At 44.3% G+C, this 13,472-nt stretch overlaps 2 protein-coding genes across 3 annotated transcripts; one reads left to right on the plus strand and one right to left on the minus strand.

Moving 5' to 3' along the window:
* Positions 1-1,054: 1,054 nt before the first annotated feature.
* Positions 1,055-10,434, plus strand: LOC115684702 (eukaryotic translation initiation factor 5B-like). 2 transcript variants are annotated; one of them, XM_056308952.1, is made up of 14 exons: positions 1,055-1,245; positions 1,427-2,697; positions 3,427-4,551; positions 4,646-5,217; positions 5,314-5,421; positions 5,522-5,622; positions 5,728-5,818; positions 5,908-6,018; positions 6,102-6,167; positions 7,977-8,036; positions 8,186-8,743; positions 9,338-9,457; positions 9,709-9,828; positions 9,914-10,434. In XM_056308952.1, exons 2-14 carry the CDS (start codon positions 1,530-1,532, stop codon positions 9,977-9,979), a joined length of 4,266 nt encoding a protein of 1,421 aa, XP_056164927.1. In that variant the 5' UTR covers positions 1,055-1,245; positions 1,427-1,529; the 3' UTR covers positions 9,980-10,434. The 2 variants fall into 2 exon arrangements, with proteins under 2 accessions (XP_056164927.1, XP_030465411.2); XM_030609551.2 differs by having other exon boundaries at positions 1,452-2,697.
* Positions 10,435-11,695: 1,261 nt separating this feature from the next.
* Positions 11,696-12,983, minus strand: LOC115684625 (vacuolar iron transporter homolog 1-like). The gene has a single exon (XM_030609439.2). It carries the CDS (start codon positions 12,581-12,583, stop codon positions 11,897-11,899), a length of 687 nt encoding a protein of 228 aa, XP_030465299.1. The 5' UTR covers positions 12,584-12,983; the 3' UTR covers positions 11,696-11,896.
* Positions 12,984-13,472: the final 489 nt, after the last annotated feature.

The raw sequence follows: 13,472 nt of genomic DNA on the forward strand, positions 1-13,472 counted from the left end.
GAATAGTACATTTCATCTCTGTTTTTTTTCTTTTTCTTTTTTTTTTCTCTTCCCTCCGCGTAGGCCAAAGCCGGCCGGTGGAGGTCGCCGGCCCGACGCCGGCGAGGGTCGCCTCGACCGGGCCGGGTGGGCGAGGCGACCTCGCCGACGGAGGCGGAGGGCTCGAGGCTCGAGCTCGCGGCAGCTCGCCCATCCGGGCGAGCTCGAGCTCGCCGGCCATCTCGGGGCCGGCGAGCTCGCCCGGATCCGGGTGAGCTCGAGCTCGCCGGCCATGGCGAGCTCCGCCCGGATCCGGGCGAGCTTGAGCTCATGCCGACCCTCGCCATGGTCAGCAGTGCGGGCGGCGAGGGCGGAGCTCGCCCGGATCCGGGCGAGCTCGCCGGCCGAGCTCGCCCGGATGGCCGGCGAGCTCGAGCTCCCGCCGGTCTCAGCGAGCTCGAGCTCGCCGGCCATGGCACCCTCCCCCTCTCCTTCCCGCTCCAAGTTCTCCCCACGGAAGCCTCCGCCGGAGTCCTCGGGCTTTGCCGCCAGCCCCGCCCCGCCCGATACGGCCCTCGACAACCCGGATCTCAGGCCCTTCCTCCTCAAACTCGCGCGCGACACCATCGCCTCCGGCGACGGCCCCGCCAAGGCCCTCGACTACGCGATCCGGGCGAGGCCGGCCTCCTCGAGCTCGCCCAGATCTGGGCAGAGCTCACCATGGCCGGCGAGCTCGAGCTCGCCAGATCCGGGCGAGCTCGCCGGCGAGCTCGCCCGGATGGCCGCGAGCTCGAGCCTCACCGCCTCGGGCTCGGCCCTATTCCGGTCTTGGAAATATCGGTCGATCGTCGTACGGAGAACATTATTGGCCGCCGGCGAGCTCAGGTCCTTATTTGATACTAGTTTGGCACTTTGAATTCTTAATTGATACCTTGTCCACTTAAGGTCCTCTTTTGAAAAAAGGCACCCTCTATCCTTTTTATTTACCATAAAAACAAAATATTATTTTTCAGTGTAACGCCTCGCCCACGCAGCAGCCCTATATTTTCTTCTTCTTTTCACTTCTCTCTCTCTCTCTCTCTCTCTCTTCACTCTTTCTATCGTTTCTCTCGGCTCCGGCGTTCACGCATTCTCTCTCTCTCTCTCTCTCTGCCCTACGTCGGACTCGAAAATTCTGCAGCGCCTCCGCGCCGCCGCGCTCGCTCCGCCGCGAAGCTCTTCCCCCGGCGAGCTCCGCGGTTTCCGCCGCCGCCGCCGCGCGTACAGGTATGAGCGGGGCCTCTCGTATGTTCTCGGATGAGAGAATCTTGCCTTGCTTTCGGTCGCTCGTCGTGATTCTGTGGCGTCGTCTGATTTTGTTTTTGTTTTTCGCGTTTCGGTTCTGTTCTGTGCTTGTTGATCCGAATCGAATGGATCTAGCTCGACGATTGTTCTGATTTTCCGATAGTGATTTGTTTGAGTACTCCCGGCAGGCGGCGTTTCCAGTCGGTTACCGATTTTCCGTTTCGTTGGAACATATTTGTCGAATTGACGTCGGAGATTAAATCTGGATGGGGCGGAAGAAGCCTGCCACGCGAGACGAGGACGGTCAAGCTCCTGTGGCCGCTGGTAAGTCGAAGAAGAAGGCAGTCGTCATCGACGATGACGAGTACTCGGTCGGGGCTGATTTATCCGAAGAGCCGGCGGCGCAAGTTCAGGAGGAGAGGTTGCCTGATGCCGGCAAGCAGAAGGGTGTAAAGGGGGCGGCGAGGGCTCGACCGACGAAAGAGGAGGAGGAGGAGGATGATGATGATGTGGAGAAGGGGGTTGGAGAGGACGATGAGGATGCTCCGGCAATGGCACTTCGAGGGAGAAAGAAAACGAAATCGAAGAAAGGAGGAAACAGTGCATTCTCGGCCTCGAATTTCGGGTTGCTCGGAGAAGAGGGTGAAGATAATGAGGATGTGTCTGTTGCGTCTAGTGTGACTGGTGGTGGGGATAGTGATGATGCGGAGGACGAACCGGTCGTGAGCTTTTCGGGCAAGAAGAAGCCTTCCAAGAAGAATACTAAAGGTGGCAGCTCGTTTGCTTCTTCAGCTTTTGATGCCTTAAATGATCAGGAAGGAGATGACGGGGAGGTGATCCACAGTGATTATAGAATAGATGGTAACGGTGATGATGAGGCAGCACCGGTTATTGCTTTTACGGGGAAAAAAAAGCAGTCTAAAGGGAGCAAGAAAGGTGGCAGTGCATTTACTGCCTCGAGTTTTGGGGCTTTGGATGAAGGGAAAGAAAATGAGGACAAAAACGATGAGGGTGATGAGGAAGACGTTGCGTCTATCACCTTTTCTGGTAAAAAGAAGAAGTCTTCCAAGCCCTCAAAAATGAACAGCAATTCTTTTAGTACAGCCTTTCTTGATGAAGGTGAACAAGACGAGGAAGGGAAGAAAGACGAAGATCACGATGAAGATGTTGCTGCTATCACTTTTTCGGGCAAGAAGAAGAAGTCTTCTAAGCCCTCAAAGAAGAGTACGAATTTATTTAGTGCTGCCGTTGAAGGTGATGAGGATGATTCCCCTGTAGTGGAAGCTCCTAAAACCATTGATGACTCTGTTGACACGGATGAGAGTCTAGCTCTCTCCTTTTCAGGGAAGAAAAAACCTTCGAAGAAGAAGAGTAGCATTGTCTCTGATGTGGTAGAACCGCAGCAACCCGATGTACCACTGAATGATTTGGCAGGTATGTGCAAAAGACTCCAAAATCTACATTGCTTATCGCTTGTCATTGTAGATATGCATTGAATCGCATTGAAGCTCAGTGATTGGTTCTTGTAATAATTACTTTTTTTTATCCAATGACTTTGATATTTGAAAACAAATCACTAAAGCAAGAAAGGCTGAAATTCTGTCCAATAAAGAAGTTGCTGCCTTCCTGTTTTACTTAGTGAATGAAATAATATACAATGGTAAGGGTCGTATAAAACCTTCCTACTTCACGAGAGAAAAGGCTTAGCGGTACTTTTACATTAATTTACTAAAGTTTGGTTGCTTTTCCCCACTCATTGTCATGGATAGAGGAACATGATTTCCAATGGGACATTTACCAGGTTTTAATTGATTCTAATCAAAGTATATCGTCTTCGTAAATTTGATTGTTTTTAGGAGGCATATGTCTTGGCAAGGATTTGAGGTGCTTTTGCAGACATAATGAAAGATTTTTCCTCCTATGATTGGCATAATTGTATAGCCCCTAAATGACATCCTCTATGTAGCCTCCATAGGATATTGCTAACGAAAATGGTTTTGTTATTGTTTTTCCACTGTACAGAGTGGCACTTTTTGCTTTTTCAGAGTTTTTTCGATGTTCTGCTTAGCAACGTTATTCTGTTTTAAAAAACAAATAATTGTAATCAAAAGTTTGATTTATTATAGAATCTACTTCTGACTGTGCTGCATACTGCCTCTATAGTGAGTAAGGAAAGTGAGGATGCACCTGAAACTTCTAAGAACAAGAAGAAGAAGAAGAAAAGTGGAAGGACTGCTCAGGAAGAGGACGATTTGGATAAAATACTTGCTGAGCTGGGTGAAACGCCTTCTGTATCAAAACCTAGTGAGCCACCACCGGAAGAGGAGAAAGCCTCTGTCCAGCCTGAGGCAGTTGCCCCTACTGAACCTGCTGCCGAAAAAGAAGCTGAAGAAGAAAGTTTGGGATCTGCTGCAGCAAAGAAGAAGAAGAAAAAGAAGGAAAAGGAAAAAGAGAAGAAAGCAGCAGCTGCAGCGGCAGCTGCCACTTCTGCTGTTGGTGACATTAAAGAAGAAAAACTTGAGGAAGTAAAGGGTGAAACAGCTGGTGCCAAAAAGGTTGATGCCAAGGGTAAAGCTGCTGACAAGAAAGTGCCAAAACATGTTAGGGAGATGCAGGAGGCACTTGCTAGAAGGAAGGAAGCGGAAGAGAGGAAGAAAAGAGAAGAGGAGGAGAAACTAAAGAAGGAAGAAGAGGAGCGACGCAGACAAGAAGAACTTGAGAGGCAAGCAGAGGAGGCTAAGCGAAGGAAAAAGGAAAGGGAAAAAGAGAAGCTTCTTAAGAAGAAACAGGAAGGTAGGCTTTTAACAGGGAAGCAGAAGGAAGAGGCTCGGCGGTTGGAGGCCATGAGGAACCAGATACTTGCTAGTGCTGCAGGTGTGAATATATCTACTGGAGAAACTGGTGGTGCCCCGACAAAACGGCCCAAGTATCAGTCCAAGAAATCAAAACCAGCTCAGCACCAGGCAAATGGTGCTGCCCCTGCTAAAGATGCACAGAGTGTAGAATCAGAGGAAATTGTGCCGGAGCCTGTGATTGAGGCAGATACAGTGGATTCAGAGAATGTCGAAGAAGTAGAGACAATGAGTGTGGAGGAGAAGTCAGAAGTCACTGATGCAGTTGAAGAGAACGGAATGGAGGAAGAGGATGATGAGGAATGGGATGCAAAGAGCTGGGATGATATTAATATCTCTGTCAAAAGCTCCTTTGCTGATGAAGAGGCCGACTCTGAGCCTGAACCAGTTATAAAAAAGGGGTTAAGGAATGCAGCACCTGTGTCTCGTACTACAGGTAATTTTACTCAATTTGCTTTTTGAGTTGAGTTATGATTCACTTTCATTACTTCTATTGGTGCCACCTTATCTATTGAAATTCAATTTGGTAGCTCCTGCTGCTGCTGCAAAGTCAGCTGTTGCTCCCAAGAAGGCCATCGTTTCCGAGCCTGAAAAGTCCCAAGTAGTTGAAACAAGGAAAAGCCGGCCAGAAGCTGCAGTTATGGAGAAGAACAGGGGAAAAGGGGCTGCTGCTGTACCAGTAGTAGCTGTTTCTGACGCCACATTTAACCCAATTGGACACAACCTCCGTTCCCCAATTTGCTGTATTATGGGGCACGTTGATACAGGTAAGACCAAGCTTCTAGACTGCATCCGAGGCACTAATGTGCAGGAAGGTGAAGCTGGGGGTATTACACAGCAGATTGGTGCCACATACTTCCCAGCCGAGAACATAAGGGAGAGAACTAAGGAACTGGGAGATGCAAAGCTGAATGTGCCTGGACTACTGGTTATTGATACCCCAGGACACGAATCGTTCAGGAATTTAAGGTCACGAGGTTCAGGTATATGTGACATTGCCATCCTGGTGGTTGACATCATGCATGGCTTGGAGCCACAGACCATAGAATCATTAAATCTTCTGAAGTCGAGAAATACAGAGTTCATTGTGGCACTAAATAAGGTGAGATTGTACTAAAAGCTTTTGAGCTAGATATATCCACAATGCAGAAAGTCAATTTATCTTTTTTCACTATACAACTATCTTTAAATTCTCTAGGTAGACAGACTGTATGGTTGGAAAACATGTCGAAATGCACCAATTATGAAGGCAATGAAGGAACAAACCAAAGATGTGCAGAATGAGTTCAATATGAGGCTCACGCAGGTTCTAGTTGTTTCCTACTTGTCTTTGTATGAATTAGATTCCCATCCTGGGGCTATTAGATGCTTAACATTTTTATTGGATGTCTTTCTTTGGATTCTAGATTACAACTCAGTTCAAGGAGCAGGGCCTAAACACTGAATTATATTACAAAAATAAAGAAAAGGGTGAAGTTTCCAGTATTGTGCCCACAAGTGCTATTAGGTTTGTCATTTTCCTTTGTACTTTCACTGTGGTTGCTGATTATCTATTCTTCATTTGTGATGTTTTACTTTCTTCCATATCAACTAACATCTTGACATGGTACAGTGGCGAAGGAGTCCCAGATTTGTTGCTATTACTGGTTCTGTGGACTCAGAAGACAATGGTCGAAAAATTAACATTTAGGGATGAAGTTCAGGTGTGTTTCATTTCCTTCATACTCTGTTTTTAGTTTTTTATGGAAATTTCAGCAGAAGAACCTGACCCTGTGTTCAAATTGCTTTCCAGTGTACTGTGTTGGAGGTCAAGGTGGTTGAAGGCCATGGAACAACTATCGATGTTGTTCTAGTTAATGGTGTGCTTCATGAAGGAGACCAAATTGTTGTCTGTGGCTTGCAGGCATGCATCCATATGTTGACTTCTTGTTGTACTTCTTGTTCATACTGACAGCTTTGAAGTTCTAACAAGTTACTTGCTTTCAGGAGCCGATTGCCACTACAATTAGAGCTTTGTTGACCCCCCATCCAATGAAGGAACTTCGTGTTAAGGTGAGCTACTAATTTTAACTCTTTATTAGATAGCGGGTTATCTACTTTATGTGCGAGTTATTTAAAATATTGCATTGCAGTATACATAAGTATAATTCAAACTAAAAACATTAAAGTGAACTTCCTAGGTGAATTCTGTAGAATAAATTAGTGTTGCTAAGTAAGCCAATAAGAAAGCATGTAGGACCGTTAATTTGTGAACTTCTTACGTGGCCTCTTCTTTTAGGGAGTGTGCGATATTAGTTTCCTCTTTAGCATGTGTACCATGTGCGGTCAAAGAATAATATACTGTTGAATTGTTACCTGATGTAAGAATCGTGCGAACACACATGCTTGAGTGAAGCTAAGTGATAATAATCAGTTTTTCTCAATTAAACACAAATTGCTAAGTTGCCATTAAGCATAGGGTTGATATAAAGAGGAGTAGGGGGCAAGGAGTCTAAAGAAGATATAATGTGTGGAAAACCGGGTGATTCTATTGTGTATGCTGTGACATGTTGGGAGCAAAAGGTAAAAGTCAATCTTCTTGTGCTAATATTAGCTTTTGTCTTCATATGCTAATTAAGTTGTGGTAGGGGCAATAAGGACCTTCAAACCCATGACTTGGTCCATGAGAAGAGGTCCTCTGTCAGCAGGGCAAGATCTAGACCGTGCAAGTGTAACATCGTACTAGTGAAGATGAGTTGAATTTTTTTTATGGGAATAGTAAGAAAGGTGTACTACATGATAAGTTCGGGATTATCTTGTATCTCTCATAAAAAAAATCTCAACCAATGTCTTAGCGATGTCTGATTTACACTTTAAATTCAGGCAGTCGTACTCTTTACATGGAATTTATGGAACAAAAGACAATGGAGGCTAATTTAGAGTTATAGATGAGCTGACATTTTTATTGTGCAGTTAAGAAATTCTTAATGGGATTTCCCGTGTGTCTAATATGTCCATAGTCCAAGTTAAAATTCGTTAGAATGACAACGTGACAGGTTCAGATTGTTGTCGAGGTGCAAAAAAGAGTGTTCGCTATGTAAAGTTGCATTGCTTGTCAAAAGGTGCAAAATTATGGGCTTCACCCCATGTACCTAGAAAGATGCTGTGGTCCCATATGGCACCTTTCGCTGTGTGCCGTACGTTGAGTTTGCATAGCTTGTCGATAATGAGAGAGGGGATGCCTAAAATTGTTTTAATCCTGAGATATTCTTTAGAACCATGGGAGTTCGGGTTTTGAAATAATGGTCTGTATTCTGGGATGAGATGTTTGGCCGTTAGGTTCTTGTGTATATGCTATTCCCCATTGAGCTAGATGATCTCATATTTAATAGCAGACGGTAGGCATCAATGTCCTGCCTAGGTTTCAGATGTTGCTTAAAATGCAAACTTGATAGATCAAAATGGATGAGGACGCATTAACATCGCACAAAAGGAGCGAGACATGGATTATGCGGTTGGTTATCCCAGAAGAATCCCAAGAAAGATCAGTGTATTAAGCATAACCATGCCATTGGCTAGAAACTTTCTTAATAAACCAGGACATAGATCAGACCCAAAAAAAAAAAAAACCAGGACTTAGATCAACTAGGGTAAGACATGAGCTTAAGTGCCCTCTTGTCGTGTCAACTGTATTTCCTTATTCAGTGTTTTGTTATTAGTGTCCCTTTTTTTTAATTTCATCCTTTGCGAATTCTAAGTAGTTTCTTGCTTGATATACCAAAGATGACAGTTGTACTGTGTCCTGTTTGGCACTGTTTCTGTTTCCTGCTAGTTACAGGTACAATTATGCATTGGTTAAGACTGGTGCTTGTCTAATTTCAGGGAACATATCTGCACCATAAAGAGATCAAAGCTGCTCAGGGTATCAAGATCACTGCTCAGGTTATTATTTCCTCATTTTGTGGAAATTAAGGCTAATACCAAGCAGGGTCATGTTGGGCTTTCATTCCTTCATTGAACCAAACTTTCCAATTTTGTGGACATTATTTTAACTTGCAATTAGTAATGACTTGTCAACTACACTGGTGCAGGGTCTGGAACATGCTATTGCTGGTACTGGTTTACTTGTGGTGGGACCTGATGACGATTTGGAGGATGTGAAGCAGGCAGCTATGGAAGATATGAAATCTGTTATGGGCAGGATTGATAGAAGTGGTGAAGGGGTATGTGTACAAGCATCTACACTTGGTTCTTTGGAAGCATTGCTGGAGTTTTTGAAGTCCCCTGCAGTGAGTATTCCTGTCAGTGGTATAAGCATTGGTCCTGTCCATAAGAAGGATGTGATGAAAGCCAGCGTAATGCTTGAAAAGAAGAAGGAATATGCCACAATCTTGGCTTTTGATGTCAAAGTGACTCCTGAAGCTCGCGAACTGGCAGATGAGTTGGGAGTGAAGATCTTTATTGCGGACATCATTTACCACCTTTTTGACCAATTTAAGGCTTACATTGACAACATTAAAGAGGAGAAGAAGAAGGAAGCTGCTGACGAGGCAGTTTTCCCATGTGTCCTCAAAATTTTACCCAACTGTGTTTTCAACAAGAAGGACCCCATTGTTTTGGGGGTTGATGTTCTTGAAGGCATTGCCAAGGTACTGTTAAGTTATCTGCGAACATCTTAATATAAAGAAATGCTATTTGTGTTTATATAAGTAGCTATTGCTGTTGGAGATAATCATGTGAAAGACATGAATATAGTATATGAATTTACACAAATATAGTGAAGGATTTGACATGATCAAGGGAAGGAACGTTTCTCCTTTCCCCTCTCTTCTGATTTGTCATCTAGGCATGAGTTAGCTTAGATTTGACATTATTTATTCCATAAAAAGGACTGTATTGAGATTTGTAAATTGCGTTGTTGATTAAGTTGATATCAATTTCTATAGATGAAGCAATCAATTGAGTTTGTCTAATCGTTTGTAAACCGCTCATAATGTTATATACCCTTTTTTTTTGGTTATTTGGACCTAATCTTTGCAAAGAACAAATTTTGAGAAGAACACCGATCCTTATGTTATGCATATGCTGGCAGATTATTTAGATAACCCTCTTTCCACATTTAGCTATTCTCGACCATTGAATGATTATTTAAGGAATAAGTTCAGTGCCTAGCCTCAAGTAATTTACGATGTAGCATTCTTTGATGTTTAAGTAGCAAATTTGGTGTCACTCCTTTTGGACAGGTTGGTACTCCAGTTTGTATTCCACAGAGAGAGTTCATTGATATTGGTCGGATTGCCTCTATTGAAAACAATCATAAACCAGTTGATACTGCCAAGAAAGGCCAGAAGGTTGCCATTAAGGTACAGTTTTCTAACTTTAGGTTCTTGTTAATTTTGAAATCCTTTTACAACAGTTTTTTTTTTTGGGGGCCATGAGGAGTAGCCGTGGAAACAACCTAACTCATCTTAATATGTGACTTCAGAGTATACACTTAAGCATCATGTAGTAGGCTGTAACTTTGGAATTTTCCTCGAGTAACTCTGCTCATGTCTGGGCATTCTGAGTATGGATTCTAGTCTGCGTATTAAACATTCATGCGGTTCTTTTTTAGATTGTTAGCTCAAATCCAGAGGAGCAGCAGAAGATGTTTGGCAGGCATTTCGACTTGGAAGATGAACTTGTTAGTCATATCACAAGGAGCTCAATTGATATTCTCAAAACGAATTACAGGGTAAATCTGGATTAAAAGTAGGTTTTACATTTCATTAGCTATGTTAAACGATAGCTGTGGCTCAGCTTTTAGCTCCTATGTGCAGGATGACTTATCCTTAGAAGAATGGAGGCTGGTGGTGAAGCTGAAGAACCTTTTCAAAATACAATGAGACAGTGGATTGTTTGTGAGAACCTCTCCTTTCCCATATGGGGCTCCTACGATGCGCCCGTTGTGATCGAAGATTGGGAAGTGGATATCGTTCAGACCATTGACTTTTGAGGTAAAGAACCCTTTGTGAAGAGGGAGGAAGGGGAGAGCCCAGCATCATTTTGTTCCACAATGATGAAGTCCCTCTGTTGTCCAACCGACTTGTGTTGGTTCTTGAGCGTTGTCATCTCAATTTATTTTTTCCTTTAGCATATATAGTTTGTGATTTCGAGAGAAATACAAGGTCCATATACAGTGAGTGCCCTTGTGCGGCGCCCAAGTTCTGAGAATAATTGCGTAATCTTTCACGAAGATGCAGGCAACTTCTCTGGCAGCTTTTCACTTTTTGTCCCCATCTTTGCAACAGTTTTGGCTTACGTTGCTTTTGAATGTGCAATCGATCGATGTTTCATTTTATTCACGGATATATAGACTCTGGCTCTGATTTTTTGCAACTTTTGCTATCATTTGCTGCAGCAGCTTTTGTAGGACAGCTGTTTTCTTTGAACGAGCAATACTGAATGGTTGGTCCTAAGCAAGACCTTAAAAGGCTTCGTAGTTCAGACATAAAATTCGGGGGTATTCCCTGAGGTGAGGGAAGAAAAAACAATCCTCCAACTTGGGGGCAAGGCGTGCGGGCGCCAGCACATTAAAATAAGGAACGCGGTCCTGTCAGCCCGCTACGATTACTTGGACAGGCGGGGCAGCCCTTGTTGGAAGATGGCATTTGTTGATGGAATACATTAGCCTGGATTAGTCTATTTCATCACTTGAAATGTGGTTGGTATAGTGGGTTCGGTTTGATTTGATTCAATCGGAAAATGATGGCAAGTGTCCCTCAGTTCTGTAGAGGAGATGGCAGAAATGCGGGACGGTCTATTTGAATTTGAGACCTAGCACATGATTGGTAATGTATCCGACTGAGTGCCTAAGCCAAGGGAGGGCACCCTACTTATACAAAAACTCATGCTCTTTACATCTGTTGATCGACTCTTGATGAATATCGCATCTCTTCATTTACCAACTACCGATATTTAATGTAGGAAGACGTTAGAACTCAGTACAATTACAATATTGCCTGTCCCTAGAAAAATTCCGGAAGCTTTAGTTTGACATGTTCTCTCTCGATCGTACACGGCCCTTGGTGCATGGAAAATCTTGAGACCGTGACAAAATCCTCTCAGAGTCTCGGGTTTTACCCTCTTCGAAGAAACCCATATTAGTGAATGAATGATAGTCTCTCTGGCTTCAAGGAAAAGTAAGTAATGACCAATTATTTTAGACTTATATATGTAATCGCCAAATTATCTTCACCCTCGAGGGAAAAGAAGTAGGAAACATGACTGGAAGTGATCCATCCACATCATCTCGAGCAGAGCTTCCATGAGCAGTGAAATTGGTCATTATGGTCGGTCGAGTTATTGAAACACATCCATGAGGACCTTATATATACCGATGTGTTTATGTTCCAACGTAAGCCAACTTGGCTTAAAAAATTATTTTCAATGAGATGTATTTTCTCACATGATCTATGCAAAGTTTATGATGGTCATTGACGAAAAATTATTTACTTTGTTGATTGTCTTTGGCTTATGGATCGCCGTAGTTTCTGAAAATCAACACAGATCAGATAAATCATCCATTAGTTTTTGCGTGTACAAACTTTCAGGTTGATCACTATGAGAAAAGGGAATAATAGGAGAATCTGCTAATTAAGTAAGCGCTTGGACCAACTCTTTGACCCTGCTTTTACTTTATGTATTACAACAGTGCCCCTAATCAAAACAGAACAAAGCAAAGCAAAAGTAATTAACAGGACATGACTTCAACGTGAAGAAAGAAACTCCCACATATTGATGCCCCATGTCAAAAGGGCTCTTCAGAGAGCATTCACGCCGATCAGTTTGGTCAGCCCATAGGTAATTGCCATGGCCAACCAGCCACCGATCAACACCCTAAGCGATGACCTCACGACTGGCGCCTTCCCCAGGACTGCCCCGATCCACCCAAATGCCACTAGTGCAATAGTGACGGCCGCGATCACGGCCCCAAGCCTAGCCCTGTAGCTCCTTATGAAGGAGGCTGCCAGGAGTGGCACCATGGCCCCTACAGAGAAGGAGAGAGCTGAGGCTGAAGCAGCTTGCAATGGATTGGGCAAGCCATTTTCCTTTCCATTATCACCATTTTCTTCTCCATCTTTGTCCATTTGTCCATTGGTGGCCCTTTCCTTGTCCCTCTTCATTTGGGCCAACTCTATGTCCAGTTGGGAGTACACGGACACAAACTCCCCTATGGCCATGCTACACGCCCCGGCCACTAGGCCCGCAAAGCCAGTCAGGATCATAGCCTTGATGTCCTGTTTCACCGCGCCGACGCCCATCATGAGCGACGCGGTCGACACGAGCCCGTCGTTCGCCCCGAGGACCGCTGCCCGCAGCCACTGCGACCGCTTCGAGTAGTCAAACTCCTTCTGGCCCTCGAGTTCCAATGTCGGGACGGTGTTGCGAGGGTTAGGGAGAGTGAGCTTAATGTCACTGAGAGAGGAAGAGGGATGGTTGGAGGCCATGAGGGATGCAATTGGAAAGTTGTTTTGTATGATTCGGGACGATTGCGAAATCTAGTGAAGAGGAAGAGAAGAGTTTGAGAGAGGAGTGGGGAGGGCACACGCCCAAGGTGGGGGTATTTATGGTGGGAGAGGGCAAACTTGGTAGAGGAAAAGGTGGGGTACGCTCATTAACATATTCTACATCAAGACCAATTCTTTTCCTCTATATACAAAAAGCTACACGCAAATATGAACATCATTTATCGTGCCTTATGCAAAAGCTCGTGATCATCAACAAAAATAGACTTCATGGGACTTCTTGATAAATGCTGCTCTCCACCTCATGAGCATTTCAAGCGAGAGGACAACCTTTTTGATGGTTGAGCAGTTCGAGTTTGATGTCTAGACACGCACAAAGGAGTAAAATCCGGGAGTACATTACTTAGCTTGGCAAAGTTCATTAGCATAAGCCAGACCGCGATCTGCTCTACCAGCTCATTCTTGCGGTGACGCGATCCCTAACCTCTTAGGCAAATATCTACGGTATCCAAGTCCGCACCAACGTCATGCAAAGTCACTCCTATGTGTCCTAGATCATGACCGGACTTGCGATGATTCCTCTAACCATCCAGGCTCCCTATGAATCAGGTTGCATAAAACTTTTCATCCATGAAACAAAACCCAAAACATATAAAATCAGGAAATCAAACCCTTCGGATGATAGGATGACTTGTATGCTCTCGAGTGAACTAATGGCCTTGGTGTATGCAGAAAAAACTGAAACCGAAAGCTGTGACTATTGAGACTTGGAGAAAAGATGATGGCAAATGGGAAAGAGCGAAAACTATGGAGACATGAAATTAAAAGCTAATGGCTTTGGTGGGTGCTAATATCTATCAATGGAGATCGA

This window comes from Syzygium oleosum, unplaced genomic scaffold (assembly GCF_021117445.2).
Source record: "Syzygium oleosum isolate NSW1041296 unplaced genomic scaffold, Sole_v2.1 Sole_v2.02, whole genome shotgun sequence".
In the NCBI taxonomy this organism is placed as follows: Eukaryota; Viridiplantae; Streptophyta; class Magnoliopsida; order Myrtales; family Myrtaceae; genus Syzygium; species Syzygium oleosum.